The following is a 13,842-nucleotide window of genomic DNA, read 5'->3' on the forward strand; positions in this document are numbered from 1 at the left end:
GGGGGGGAACACGCCCCCCCCCCCCCAATAATAAAAGTCTTCAATTTCGTCCCCTCCAATAATATATTTAGTTTCGTAGTTATATTAAATATATTATTTCTGTGATACAACCCATATGTTGCGCATGGTGCATTTAGTCCAATCGTGGTAATGTGAGCACTTTTTAATTCGATCTTCGTGTAAAATCAAAATCAGGTCCGATACCGAAGCCAGGGCCGGCGCGTCCATATAGGCGAACTAGGCAACCGCCCAGGGCGCCAAGTAGCTGGGGGCGGCGCAGCACGACACATGACAGCTGATATAATATGTTTAACGATTATTGAAACTAGATGAAAATGGATTTTTGTAACAGTTTGGAATGTTTATATTGATATAAGTAATTATTTAAAGTCCACGGTGACCTGTTTATGATTTGTAATAAGTAAAAAGGTAAAAAAAAAAAAAAAAACACAAGCCTGCTTACATTTGATTGTTGACAAAATCGTAGGCTAACGGGATGTATTTTGAGGCAAGGAAAATTTTTTTGGGGTGTCCGGCAGGGAGGGGGGGGGGGGGGGGGATTAAGGTTTTTCGCCTAGGGAGCCAATTTACCTTGCACCGGCCCTGACCGAAGCGCACCGATAGCAGAAAGCCGAGACGAGTCGAGCCGATCCGATCAAGTGCGCGGCCTTCCATTGCAACCAACTATAATTAGAATATTTAGGAAAGAAAAATGCCTAAAAACCACTTTTTTGTATCTTCAAACCCCAAATTTTCCCGGGGCCCCCGCTTCACCCCCCCCCCCCCTCCCGCAGGGAATGGATATTCCTCAACAACTAAATCAAATCAAGTCCCCCCCCCCCCCCCCCCACAAAAAAAAAATATCCTTGCGACGCCGATGGCGAGGCTAGCTCGTAATCGAAACCAACACGGAAATAAGGGACCTCCACACAAGGCGACCACGAAACAAGAAATGAGACGGACTCGGATACGGGGAGACCTTCGCCTGAATCGAGTTTCTGATGTCACTAAAGATTTCCAGGAATGGGGGCAGTAACACTGCAACAATTATTCTAAATCCAACGCAGGTTATTATTTAGAATGTGGGCTGAGGAGTAGTAACCTCTTGGCTCCTGAAGTGACAAGAGTTACCGGCATAACTTGTGTTTTTACTATTACAATACTTCATGGAAGATTGCGTAAATACAGAGTTTATTAATTTAGCTCTTATTTAACCCCATAGCTCAGATATAGTTTCTCAAGAAACCTCCACTCAAATAAACAAACAAACAAAAATCCTTGCAATTTAGAAATAAAATACAATGGCTGTCAACGTCTTACATTCTTAATAAGATGTAGGCTAAATACACTTTTTCAAATTTATTTGTGTTAACTAGAACTAGATCAAATTTTTAAGTTTAATTATTCGCAGTTCAAGCAAATACAAACACACGTTATTACCTAATAAGAAATTGAACGGAAAATTCCTTATTTGCTGTCGATTTGATTGTTTAACTGGAAACGTTAAATTGTATCTATTATTTCAGCGTATAGGAATTTTTTTTCAGGTAACTGTTAAATGAGACGTTAACTAATTATTTATATTTGATATCCGGTGCTAGCGTTAATGACGAGAGACCAGTTTTGAAAGCAGCCTGGGTCTACACAGGGGGGGGGGGGGGGGCCACCAGGGGCAAGTGCCCCCCCCCCCCCCCCGACAAAACCAGTTGTCACTGACGAGCTGGAACTAAGCTCCTGACCTCCCTACATAGTAACAGTCACCCACATAGGCATCTAGACTCTTTAGTGGTCATATGATACAAAATTCATTGTTTTCGGGCCTGTGACCGTTTTTTACCGTGCACCAATCGCCTTAATATTGCCGATAAAAATGATTGTTTCTGAAACCAATAAAATATTTTAATATAATTAATGGATTTCTTGTAGAATCGTAAAATCTGATGTGGTTGGATGTTATGTGTAGTGTGCGTAGATTAAATACAAATTTAGAAATTTAAAGACATTTTTTCTCTGGCTACTCTGGAATCCTAGAGTGCCGCCTCCGAGGTGAACCTCTGGATCCGCCACTGAGCGGGGCGCGCGTTACCTGACAGCACCCTCTTGTCCGCCATGTTGGGTCGCGACTGTCGCCTCGTCGCCCCAAGCGGCCGTGTGCTCCCTGTCAAAGCCTCGGGCTTATCTTTACTCGAGATAAAGAACAATTCAACCCATTCCTTCTTTCTTCGCGACGTGTAAATCCGTCTGCGGTTAAGCCGGGGCCGAGTTGCGAGCAAACACAGAGACGGTGGAAATAAAATTCTCGGGACGATTCTAGTGTTCGAAATGGGGGAGGACAGCACAATTAAGTAGTTAACTGGAGTTTTTTTTATTTGTTAGCTAATTTAATTATAATTAATTTGAATGTCTGCTCACAAAATTAATCACTTCTCTGTAAGACACCTTTTTTTTCTCGTCCCCACTGGAGCTCTGTTCGACAGTGACACACTCTTCAGGTCGTCTCTTACCCGCACCTCTGTCCCAACACACTGCCTCGCACCACTCAATTTTTTTTTCCTAACCTAAATTAAAACTAAGTGTGTTTGGTAGGTGTCTGGGTTAGGGATAGACTCTTAAGTGCGTCTCAGGCCGGAGCCCATACGCTCTAATCACGCAGGGTGTTAGCCATGCAGGAGAGGTAGCATGCATCATGTGCTAGGAGGAAGATTGGCCAGCCATGGCAGCAATTGGCGCCATGACTAACTCCCTTCACTGACTAGACTAGACAAACTAGATAAGTTGAGCCCAGGTAAAAGGTGTAAAGCAAACTACAACATTACTACAGGTAGGCCTACTCGGTGTTTCTCAAATGTCCCTGTGATGCAGCCCCATTATATGTCTCCAAGATAACTTCAAATATAATCCAAACCCAATTAATCCAGTTGATTCCTAAATTACTGTACATTAAACCTCAAACATACTGCACTACTAATTTTAAAGTAAAATAAACATTTCAATTTGTTTCTTGTCGTTTTTATCTGAAATGCATGACTTTTTTTGTACAAAACTTAAATATATATTTTTAGGTACTTGTATATATGAGTGTTTAATAAGGTAGAATTAAGTTGCATGGAAATGATAATTTCACAATCATGTTAATTTATAAAATTATGAATGAAAATTTTGGTTAAAGCCAGTAAAACCCTGTAACAATATTCCCTACAAAATTTCTCTTTTTCCTTGGATTTTTAGGGACGGGCAAGGGCAATAGGACTTTTAATTTCCTGGGATCAAGTTTCAACTCCGCGAAATAAAATGAAATTTTTGATATTAAAAGTCATAATTTTGTCGCAATCGTTATTTTAGTAGTTGGAGGCACGAAGACAAGTGAGGGTGCCACAAGCCTAGCTGCTGTGGTACTCTACCGTGCCACGACTCTATGTCCGCAGCGCGTGAACGGGCGGAGGCGCACAAAGCCCGCGGACGTTACGCTGTGTGATAGACATCGCTACAAAAAAGCACGCACTCGCAGTGACAACTTCCTGTTTGCGCTCCACGCGCTGTGTAGCACGAAGTACTGAATAGCAGCTTGGACTGCAGCAATCCAAGGTAGAGAAAATTGTTAAAATAATATATATATATATAAAATGCATGTGTTAATTTGCCCAAACACACCAGGAAGTCTGTTAACCCGGGCACTCACACGGTGCGCAGAGCTTCATAAAAACGAAGCGATTTCAAAACTACTCAAGATATCCGAGTGGGGTCTGTTTCCGAAAAGCATTTAAGAGTTCGCTGAGGTCCGAAAATTACTTCTGATTTCGGATTAAGTGTTTTAACTTAATTTTTTAAAGAGCTAAATTGGCTAAAATGCATGTTTTCAGAGTAATTTTTAAGGCGTAAAACATCACTACAGATTTTTTAAAAGCACTTAAGTATCTTGCATTACACCTTTATCTCCAGTTCTTGGCCATATGTTAAGATCACCGATCAAATTTCACAGTTATCCTGTGACTGCGAGAAGACTGCGCGCCAGTCCAGAGGAGACACCGCGCTAGAAGCACCAGCTAGTCCCGCCTCACTGACACACATACACCCCTGACGAGGCGGGCCCCTTAACAAAATGAAATATGTACTCGAGGTAGAGCAACTATCGTTTGTATATAAGGTATTATTAAACCAAGATGATCAATAAAATGTAGGTATGTATTGAATTTTTTTAGGTATTAACCTGTATAATGAATATAATAAGTGGTTAACGGCCCTTTACTTATTATAAATGTGACAGACAAGTCAATCATTGTCTGATGGCAGATTATGGAACCCGCGGAACTAATTAACATGTAAAAGTTTCTTGTTGCAATTCTCTTTAACCATTTCTAAAATTACAAAGGTCGGGCACGAGTGTTGAAAACAGGCAGATCACATGGGTAAATACGAAATTCAAATAGTACGGTGTTTAGTTGAACTGCTGGCGTGAACTAGTCGACAAACATTGCTGTATGGCCTACCTCAGGCATTATACCTACCCCGTTAAAATATTGCGCATTTTTCTATCAGTATCTGATGCCAAATTGTAACTTTTTTGACGTGACAACGTCTAGTAAATTGATGAACGCCGGCTGCACGCACGAAAAAGGATGACTCATTGTCCCGTTACGCTCATTGTACGCTTGCGCCACATCTATCTCTCTTCCACTCGATTGGAACAACCATCGATTTGACTTTTTCGAGGCACATTAAACTTTAAACACACTCATTCGTTTCCTATCATCGTCCTATCCTTAACAGCATAACACATTGGAAGAAGTTAAATAGCAAACATGTATGAAACTTATAGTTAAAATAATTTATTCGTTAAAATAATAACAACCATATTTGAATTAAAGAGTGCAAATAAAAGTAAATTTATCAATTAAATTGTAGATTTCATTACACTTATTTGTATCCATACAAAATAGTGATAATTCAATAAAGATGATTCAATTTTATTCATAAAAGTATGCAATCTTTTCATCAATGTTTTGTTATGACGTTGTCACGTTAAACTACCGCCCGTAAACAGACTTTACAGACAACCATTTTTTTTTATATTGTGACTGTGCCAACGGCATACACCTCGCCCGCGACTTGGCTTCAATAGTCATCGTGCAAAAATTCGTCCCCGGAAAAAAAAAAAAAAAAAAAAACCTATCACTCCCATCAACAAATGGTAAAAATCGAAATCAAACAGCGGGAGAAAATGGTTCTACCCCCCTCCCCATCATCCAGCAATTGAAAAATCAGCGTCCGTTTCTGAATAAGTCTTCGTGTACTAGAACAAAAACCTGGAATGGCCCATGCGAGGGGGTTCTGGGTTCGAGTCCCGGGTAAGGCATGGGTGTAGCTTTACATACGGAGATTTGATTGATAAGATATGATAACGAAAGCTTCGAATAAGGACACATTACATTATGGCCGTGGGCTTCAGGCTGTAGGCCACTATCAAATAAAAAAAAAATTGGTTGTAAAGTCGGTTTACGGACGATAGATTAACGTTAACAACGTCATAACAAAACATTGATGAAATTATTGCATAATTTTATGAAAAAAATTGAATCATTTTTATTTTAATAATAAAAGAATACATACTTGAAATTATACTAGTAATAAGTTTTTTAAAATGCAAGAATAATTAACCTTCATTGACGAAATTGTTATTGTGATAAGCAATGAAAACCACTTTTCAATTCACTTTATTAACAGTCGACAAAACAGTTCACGTGTAGATGACTTGTAATTAATTTTAAAAACTGGCGTTTAGCTGTAAAGTTTAAATATAAATATGAACAAGTTTTCGTATAAATAAACTGTAATCAAATATCTATCATCAATTATATGAATCACCATAATTTTTTTAGTCAATTGTAACATAACCTATTATTACCGCACTCGCCGACAGCGTAACGGAACACAGCGTAACGGAACAATGTGCGTATCGGGACACTTTTCCGTGCGTGCAGCCGGCGTTCATCGATTTATTAGACGTTGTCACGTCAAAAAAAAAAAAAAAAAACCCTGGAACGTGGCCGCAGAAGAGTACAGCGCTCTGGCCTACACGAGGCTGGACAGAGTGCAGGCTGCAGGGTACTCACCGGAGGAGGGTGCTGCCACCCTGAAGACCCCAGGCTGCGTCTCGCGGCCGGCGCGGTACCCCTGCTGCTTGTCGCGCGCCATGGCCGCGTGTGTCCGCTCCGCGGCCGTCACACGCCGTGTCACACGCCGTCACACGCCGTGTCACACGCCGTCACACGCCGTCACACGCCCCTGCCGGCAGCAGGAAGTCCGGCGTCAACACTCGCCGCGCGGCGACTGCAGCGCCACACTCTCTCACCCCCCCGAGAACATTCCGAGGGAAGACTTCCTTCCTTTCACAGACGAGAGAGCCAAACGGCCGATCGTGCATCTTCGGTTTTTTTTTGGTTCGTTGTAAACAGTGGCGTAGCCGGGGGGGGGGGGGGGGGGGGGTTTAGGGGTTCAACCACTCCCCCCCCCCAGCACCAAATCTTTAATTAATTTCTTATTCATCACTCAAACAAATTTCATATTAAAATTAATAAAATTTTTACGATTACAATATTTAAATTTAAGAACCGAAAACTGCTAAAATAGCACTATTTTACACCTTAAAATCCAAATTTTCCCGTATTAAAGCGGGGGGCCATGCTTCTTAACACCTCCCATACACAAATCCTGGCTACGCCACTGATTGTAAATAAATATGGCGGTGTTGATAAAATGATACTAATGTAATGGTCAATTAGGTTAGGTTAGCTACATTATAAATACCTTAAAACATTGTGGACGGTTGATTTGGTTAGGATAGCTACATTAAAGATACGGAAAAAAAACATGAACTTCGGGTTGTGGCTCTCTCGTCTGTGAAAAGAAGGCTTCCCACATTCCGAGTTCGTGCATCTTCCCATATATACAGGGCCGCAACTAGAGACTCTAGCACCCGGGGCCGAATGGATTCATGCGCCCCCCCCCCCCCCCTCTTTTTTTGCACATACCACACCAACAAAGCCCGGGGGCCCTCCCACGGAAAAATGGTGCTATTTAAGCATCTTCCATACCTACATGTAACAGTTTCTGTGCTACTGTACCTTCCATGCATGAACCCACTATGTCCATAGAGTAGTCCGTATAATCACTAGACTTGTTCATTAAATATATGTTGAGACGTTATATTGTAAATCAGATTAGACATTCCTGGCATGCATGTTAAAAAAAAACTTTTTACCAGTTACCAGTTGTAGTAGGAATTACAATGCAAGCGATTTCGGCGCCCCTACAGCTTTGCGCCCGGGGCTATGCCCCGCTTGCTCCCCCCTAGTTGCGGCCCTGCATATATATATATATATATATATATATATATAATTTCTGCTGTTGTTAAAAGCAAAAGTTAGGTTAGGTTAGGTGTGATGCCAAAATAAAACTCACGTAATAGTTATTTCCTTTTTTGAAGTTATGGTGATTCTGGAGCGATGAGGGTGAGATTTACAGAGAGTAACGGAAATGCGAAGAAGTGCGCGGGCGCACCACGGGAACTGGAACACTACGGCGCATGCGCGTTCCTGCTATACACGAGTGGCCACGTGCGTGGCTGCATTCACTTTGTATAATTCGCTTGCGTGAACGTCGGAGGACGTTCCAAGCGTAGCTAACAATGTACAAAATAAATCTCTGCGATAACGAAACTATTCTGGAATGTATTTTACAAAAGTTTATAATCTCAAAACGAAATAGTAGCAAGTTTTAAAGTATGCTATAATCCTGGAATTAAGTCATTGAAATCCAAATATTTTCCGCGAAATTTGAGTCTATTCGGCACGGTGATTAAATGCGTGTAATTGAACGCCACGTTTACGGATTCAATTCCCGAAACCGTAAAATGTTAGGTATGCATTTTTTAACACTACAGTTTAACAAACTTATACGAATATTTGCTATTTGTTTAACTAATTGTTTTTAACAGCCTAACCTAACTAAAAGTGTGTTCGTAGCGGCACGGATTAGGGAGGGACCCAGCCATCATGTTGCCATCCGGTGCAGTTAGTGTGTGCTAGGCCAGAAACCGAGGTTTCTATAACTCGCCAAGTGCACTGTAACTCAGGTGCACCCTCACTTGTGTAGACTCACTTGGATCAACAGACGGGGCGCGTGTCTTGTGGGGGGAAGCCTTAATTTCACAAACGAGAGAGCCAAACCCGAAGTTCAGGCTCGCTTTTTTTTTTCCGTACCACAACAGGTGTATTTATTTGGGATGTAACTTACTCATACGTCATACGCCGTTATATCTCATTGTATAAACCGGTGTGGCATTAAATTTTGCGGTCGATTAGGATAGGTTAGCTACATTATAAATACTTTAAAACATCGTGGATGGTTGGTTATATTAGGTAAGTATAGCTACATTAAAAATACTGTAAAATCATTTTATGGTTGCTTAGCAAACAACTTTTTTAATATGTAGCTATCCAGGGCTAGGAAACCGTTCACATGATTTCGCAGTATCTTTAATGTAGCTATCCTAACCAAATCAACCGTCCACAATGTTTTAAAGTATTTATAATGTAGCTAACCTAACCTAATTGACCATTAGTTATCATGAGTTGTCCAAAATAAACATTCACGGACACACGGCAAACGAAAAATATGGCGGCGTACAAATAAATACCGTTGCTTTGTTTATGGTCTTTCCTTTTGTCAACACCGCCATATTTAATTACAATGAACAAAAAAAAAAACACCGCAGATGCACGATCGGGCGTTTGGCTCTCTCGTCTGTGAAAAGAAGGTTTCCCGTCTTGTGGGACGAGTCTGGCACACGGGCCTGTGGTGCGCGCAGTGTAGTGTAATGCCGTGTCTTCGGCGGGGGAGGGAAGCTCCCCACCAGTCGGGTCGGCCACCTGGCGCGATGTCTGAGCGGTTATATGCTTGTTAGTGTCCGGGCAATTTTAAAAATTAACTCTCTCAAACACAATTTCAAGCCAACTTTGAACTTAAGTTTCGACGATGGTTTTGCATATTTATCTTAAGAAATTTTAGTATTATTTCTTGATAAATTATCCTCGGGCTAGTTTTGTAAATGATTACAATTTTTAAATAAAATTCCGGTGCAATCGCGTAATTATACGTGGCGATAAAATGTTCGAAAGTTTTGTTCTAATAGGAAATCATGTATTGAAATTGGTACAGGCAAGTAATTTAATTTACATGCAAATAAAATGTTAATTTTTTACGTTCCCCTTTAACGTCCATATTTCTAACAGAAGACTAGAAAAAAACAAGAAAAACAGAAATGCCAAACCGCGGTCGGGCGATAGCTCTGGAGCGTCCTTGCCAGTGCTCATGCCAAGTGAAGGCGGTGCTCTGACGTAGCGCCGTACGTGCGAGGGGCCTCCAGTGTCGTAGCAAGCTCCAGACCTCGGAGCTGGTATCGAACCAGAGACCCCCGCCACACGGCGTGACGCAGCACCTCCTAACGTGACTCGTGCTCGGACTGTGAATGCTTTCACGTCCGGCCTTGGACATGCAGTCCGCGGCTCCTTACACGGATACACGGGTCGCGACGCACTGCCAGTGCTGCCAAGGTCGCCGGGGCACGACACACTGCTGGGAGACAAACCCCCCTCCCCTCCACCGCCCTAATCACGCGGGAGGGGTCGAGTATAACCGTCACATCAGCTTTTATGAGCAAGTTTTCATTATAGTCGAGGCTCATTGCGAAAACCTTCCAATTCCGAATTGTTTCGGATAATCGATGCTGCAACGTTGCAATCATGTTGCTGTACGTCCGATTTCGTCCATCATCCGGTATCGGACGTGTGTAAACAGAAGCCAGGCCGACTTGCGCAATCAGACTATGCAGGTCAGTCAAATCTTTGGTCAAATGAAACAACTTAACGTACATGCATTTCAACATTAAGGGCCGGTTTCACCAGTCGAGTTGAAAATCCCGATGATGTTATCGAGATAAAAAGTTAATCTTCCATTTCTATCTCGATAAAGTTATATGTGTTTCACCACATATTATCTTTCTCTGAGAAAATCGAGATAAGTTTAACTCGATCTTCTGAAATTATCGCGATTTTCTGTTTGTAAACACCTTTCGTTATCAAAGTTTGGCTAGAAATTTCGTAGGCTACTATGGCGAGCCAAGGCTGTAATTTGTCAAAGAAGCAGAGAAATAAAAATACATCGCAGCAGGAGAAATACATTCTTTTAGATTTAGTAACTGAACATTTCAATATCATTGAAAATAAAAAAACAGATGGTGTTTCACAGCAACAAAAAATGAAGCAGTGGCAAATACTTGCAGATACTTTCAATTGTATGTCTGGAGAACATCACAGGACTGCAGAAAATTTAAAAGCGGTGTGGGAGAATCTCAAAAAGCACACGCGAAAGACTTCTGCTGATCAACGAGTTCAAGTATTAACTGGAACAGGTAATATATTTTTTGTCTGTATATCCTGGTACATTATATTTAGGTACAGCAATAAATATTGTATGCATTTTTATCCATAATGCAATTTTACGAATTGTAAACATGTGCAATAACAATTTTTTTAGTTACTTGAATTAATTGTAATATATTAAAGAGGTATCTTGGGTGGAGTTGGAATCAGAACTATAACCTTTGCACTGTCAAGAAGACACTTCGCACTATACCACCAGTGGATATGAAATATACACCACATAACTAAATTAATTCTGTATTTTTTCAGGTGGAGGTCCTTCAAAAACAGTTAGTAAGGATCCCATTTGTGAGAGAGTGCAGAGCCTAATCAAACCGACTATCGATGGTGCCAAGAATCCCTTCGATTCAGATTCAGATGCAATAATATTACCATTTGATGCATCAAATAGGCCTACTGATGAGGATGACAGCATTCAACTGGATGTCGGAGCAGAAGTGGATGTTTCTTTCGTGGAGACGGCAGAGACAGTTAGTAGGCCTACACTTTATTTTGAGAAAACCTAATGGATGTGTCACTGTGCATAGTTATGCTTATTAATCATGTATAGCTATAGCCTATGCACTGTGTTAACTTTATTTCTCTCACATAATGTTCAAATTTAATTTTTCCACAGGTAACTCTTCCAAATGGCGACTGGATGCATTATACTCCAGCCATGCTCAGCAGTCCTGTGTGTTCTGCCCTTCGACACTCCAATAACAACTCGGCTATCACAAACACAGTGCAGACCAATACTACTGATTCATGCAGTGCAAGTAGTGGGAAGGCAATGCCTCCTAGCAGTAGGGGAAATGCTTCAGTGCAATCTCCCTTTACTAGCAAGCGGCGACCAACCCCGGCCACCAAAGTGAAAGAAGTAAGTGCTGTCATTGCAGCAAAAATCGAACTAATTGAACTTGCAAAAAAACATGCAATCGAGGAAAAAGAAGTTATGAAAGAAATCTGGGAACTGCGGTTACAACAAGAACGAGAAAAAGTAAAGCAGGAAAAGCTGCAAACTGAACTTTTATCTTTACAAATCTTGAAAATAAAGAAAGAACTAGAACATTTGCAGTAATTTAATTGTTCTTATGTATTAAACATTTGCTCAACTATCATGACATAATTGTTATATATTACATGTATATTTACAAAGTGATATTCATTGTGCCTATTAACAAACAGTTTCAAGTACAAATGTTAAGAATTATATAAAAGATAATACATGTTCGCTTATGTCACATTATTTTGTATGATCTAAGCAGTTGTACAATGCAAATGTATTAAAATATTCCATACATCTTGCTATATGTAGTTATTTTCACCAGCAAATCTTCAAGTTGATGGCATCTCTGTGTGACATATAGATCAGTATGACCTACAACAAACTGAAAATACACAGAGTGATAAATAATCGTATCTTAAATAAGTATTACAACACACACACATATATAGGTATTTAATTATAGGTATATGTAAATTTCATTTACCTCCTGAAATAGTTTTCAATCAGTAAATGCCTGACACTGTCATATCTGGGCCTTCTGTTTGCATTTTCGTTGTTCTGCTGTACATTTCCTTCCTCAAGCAACTGTTGCCAAGGGAGGTGGAGATTGAGGTTAGGGTCGTCTGGAGGGAGTTCTTCCCCAGTTTGTCGCAGGATATTATGCAGCACCCCAGTCGCTACAATGATGGCAAACGAATGTTCTAATGACACTCTCAATCCTAAAGATAAGACTGGGAAACGTCGCTTCCAGCAACCGAATGTTCGCTCTACAGGATTTCTTGACCTAATTTGCGACTCATTAAATAGGTGTTCCTGTGGACTTCTGGGATTATCTAATGGAGGCATTAGATATGACCTACAAGCATAGCCCGCATCAACAAGTAGTACAGAATCACCATACTCCCCTCTCTCAAAACATGCCCTTCTGTTGCTATTGTTGAATATGGTACTATCATGTGAGGAACCAGGCCATCGTGCAACAATATCTGTAATTTCCAATTTTGTATTACAAATTACTTGCACATTCACAGAGAAGTAACCTTTTCTGTTACGGTAGAATTCTGCATTGTTTCCACCTGCAACAAACATAAAACAAGCTTGTATGTGGATTGCAATGTTTAATAAAAAGGTAGCATAAAATCAGTGTTTAAACCAACCTGGTGACTGGATTTTTACATGAGTGCAATCCATAGCACCAATAGCCCTGGGAAATTTAGCAATTGCATAGAAATCCCTTTGTGCTAAATTCAGTTCTTCCATCGTCTCTGGGAATTTAATGAACTGCGGTCGAAGAGATGCAATTGCGGAGCTAACCCTATGTATTATTCGGTGAGCTGTGGGTTTACTAAAGCCAGCATAATCCCCAATGGTTAGCTGGTTACAGCCTGTAGCATAAAATCGAAGTGTAGCCAGCAGTTGGTTCATTGGCGACACTGACATATTCCTGTGAAAGACGAAAAAAGTATGTTGAAGGTTGTAATGTAATGTTCGTATAAATGAGTTTTATTTTACTTGTCTATGATTTCATATACATATTTATTATTCTACAGAAACAATTAACATTAGGAAATAATATTAATATAAACTTACTTTTCGGGAAACTGTAGTTGATTTTCTATAAGTTCCAAAACAAACATAGTCGACTGTTTTGAAAGGCGAAAATGTATTTTAAAGTCTTCTTCATCATACATTTCAAAATAATCGCTTCTATCTCGCATCCATCGTGGCCGACGAACAATGGCATCTTCTTCATCACTTTCATCTTCAAAAATCAAATTGTACATGCCTCGAGCCATTACAATTTTTAAAATCTCCTCTCGTCTCTTCGTTTTACAATATTATCTCGATAATAAGACTTTAACCACGAAAATCGGTGGTTAAAATATTTTATCTCGATAACACTAAAAGATCGAGATATTCGGTGTGGTGAAACGGGATATTCAGTTAATCTGGATAATTCATTACTTTATCGAGATAATTTCGCTTGGTGAAACCGGCCCTAAGTTTTCACGACTACCGTATTTTAAAACGTTTCAAATTACAAAGTGTAAAAAAAATATATATATTTACTTGGAAGTTCTACATTAAATTACCATATAAATATAAACAGAGGTTCAAAATCTTAAGAGATATTTTTGTTTAAAACTCTGTCACAAAATTAAAAATTGTCAAATTTCGTCAAATTCGAATTGTAGACCTACAATGACATTTAATGCCGAGTGACGCAACTACTCACCGGTACTGCATACACGCGTCAGAAGTTAGGAAATTGTGCTGAGTAATGATGACTCGACACCTTCAGGCCGGCCATTGTTCACAAGTACACTTCGATATCAGTCAACAAATACCTGGTAA

The 13,842-nt window shown here is 40.2% G+C and overlaps 1 protein-coding gene across 7 annotated transcripts in view; it reads right to left on the bottom strand.

Moving 5' to 3' along the window:
* LOC134528493 (dipeptidase 1-like) overlaps positions 1-13,842 on the bottom strand; it is a 42,137-nt gene that overhangs the window by 26,883 nt on the left and 1,412 nt on the right. For 2 of the 7 annotated variants that reach the window (XM_063362156.1, XM_063362155.1), the window contains exon 2: positions 6,111-6,282. In XM_063362156.1, coding sequence (XP_063218226.1) covers positions 6,111-6,192 — 82 coding nt within the window. In that variant the 5' untranslated portion in view covers positions 6,193-6,282. Of the gene's footprint in view, positions 1-6,110; positions 6,283-7,458; positions 7,809-9,328; positions 9,599-13,723; positions 13,812-13,842 lie in introns of those variants that run through there. The other 5 variants (XM_063362153.1, XM_063362152.1, XM_063362151.1 and 2 more) reach the window with 5 other exon arrangements.

This window comes from Bacillus rossius, chromosome 1 (genome assembly GCF_032445375.1).
Source record: "Bacillus rossius redtenbacheri isolate Brsri chromosome 1, Brsri_v3, whole genome shotgun sequence".
NCBI lineage: Eukaryota > Metazoa > Arthropoda > Insecta > Phasmatodea > Bacillidae > Bacillus > Bacillus rossius.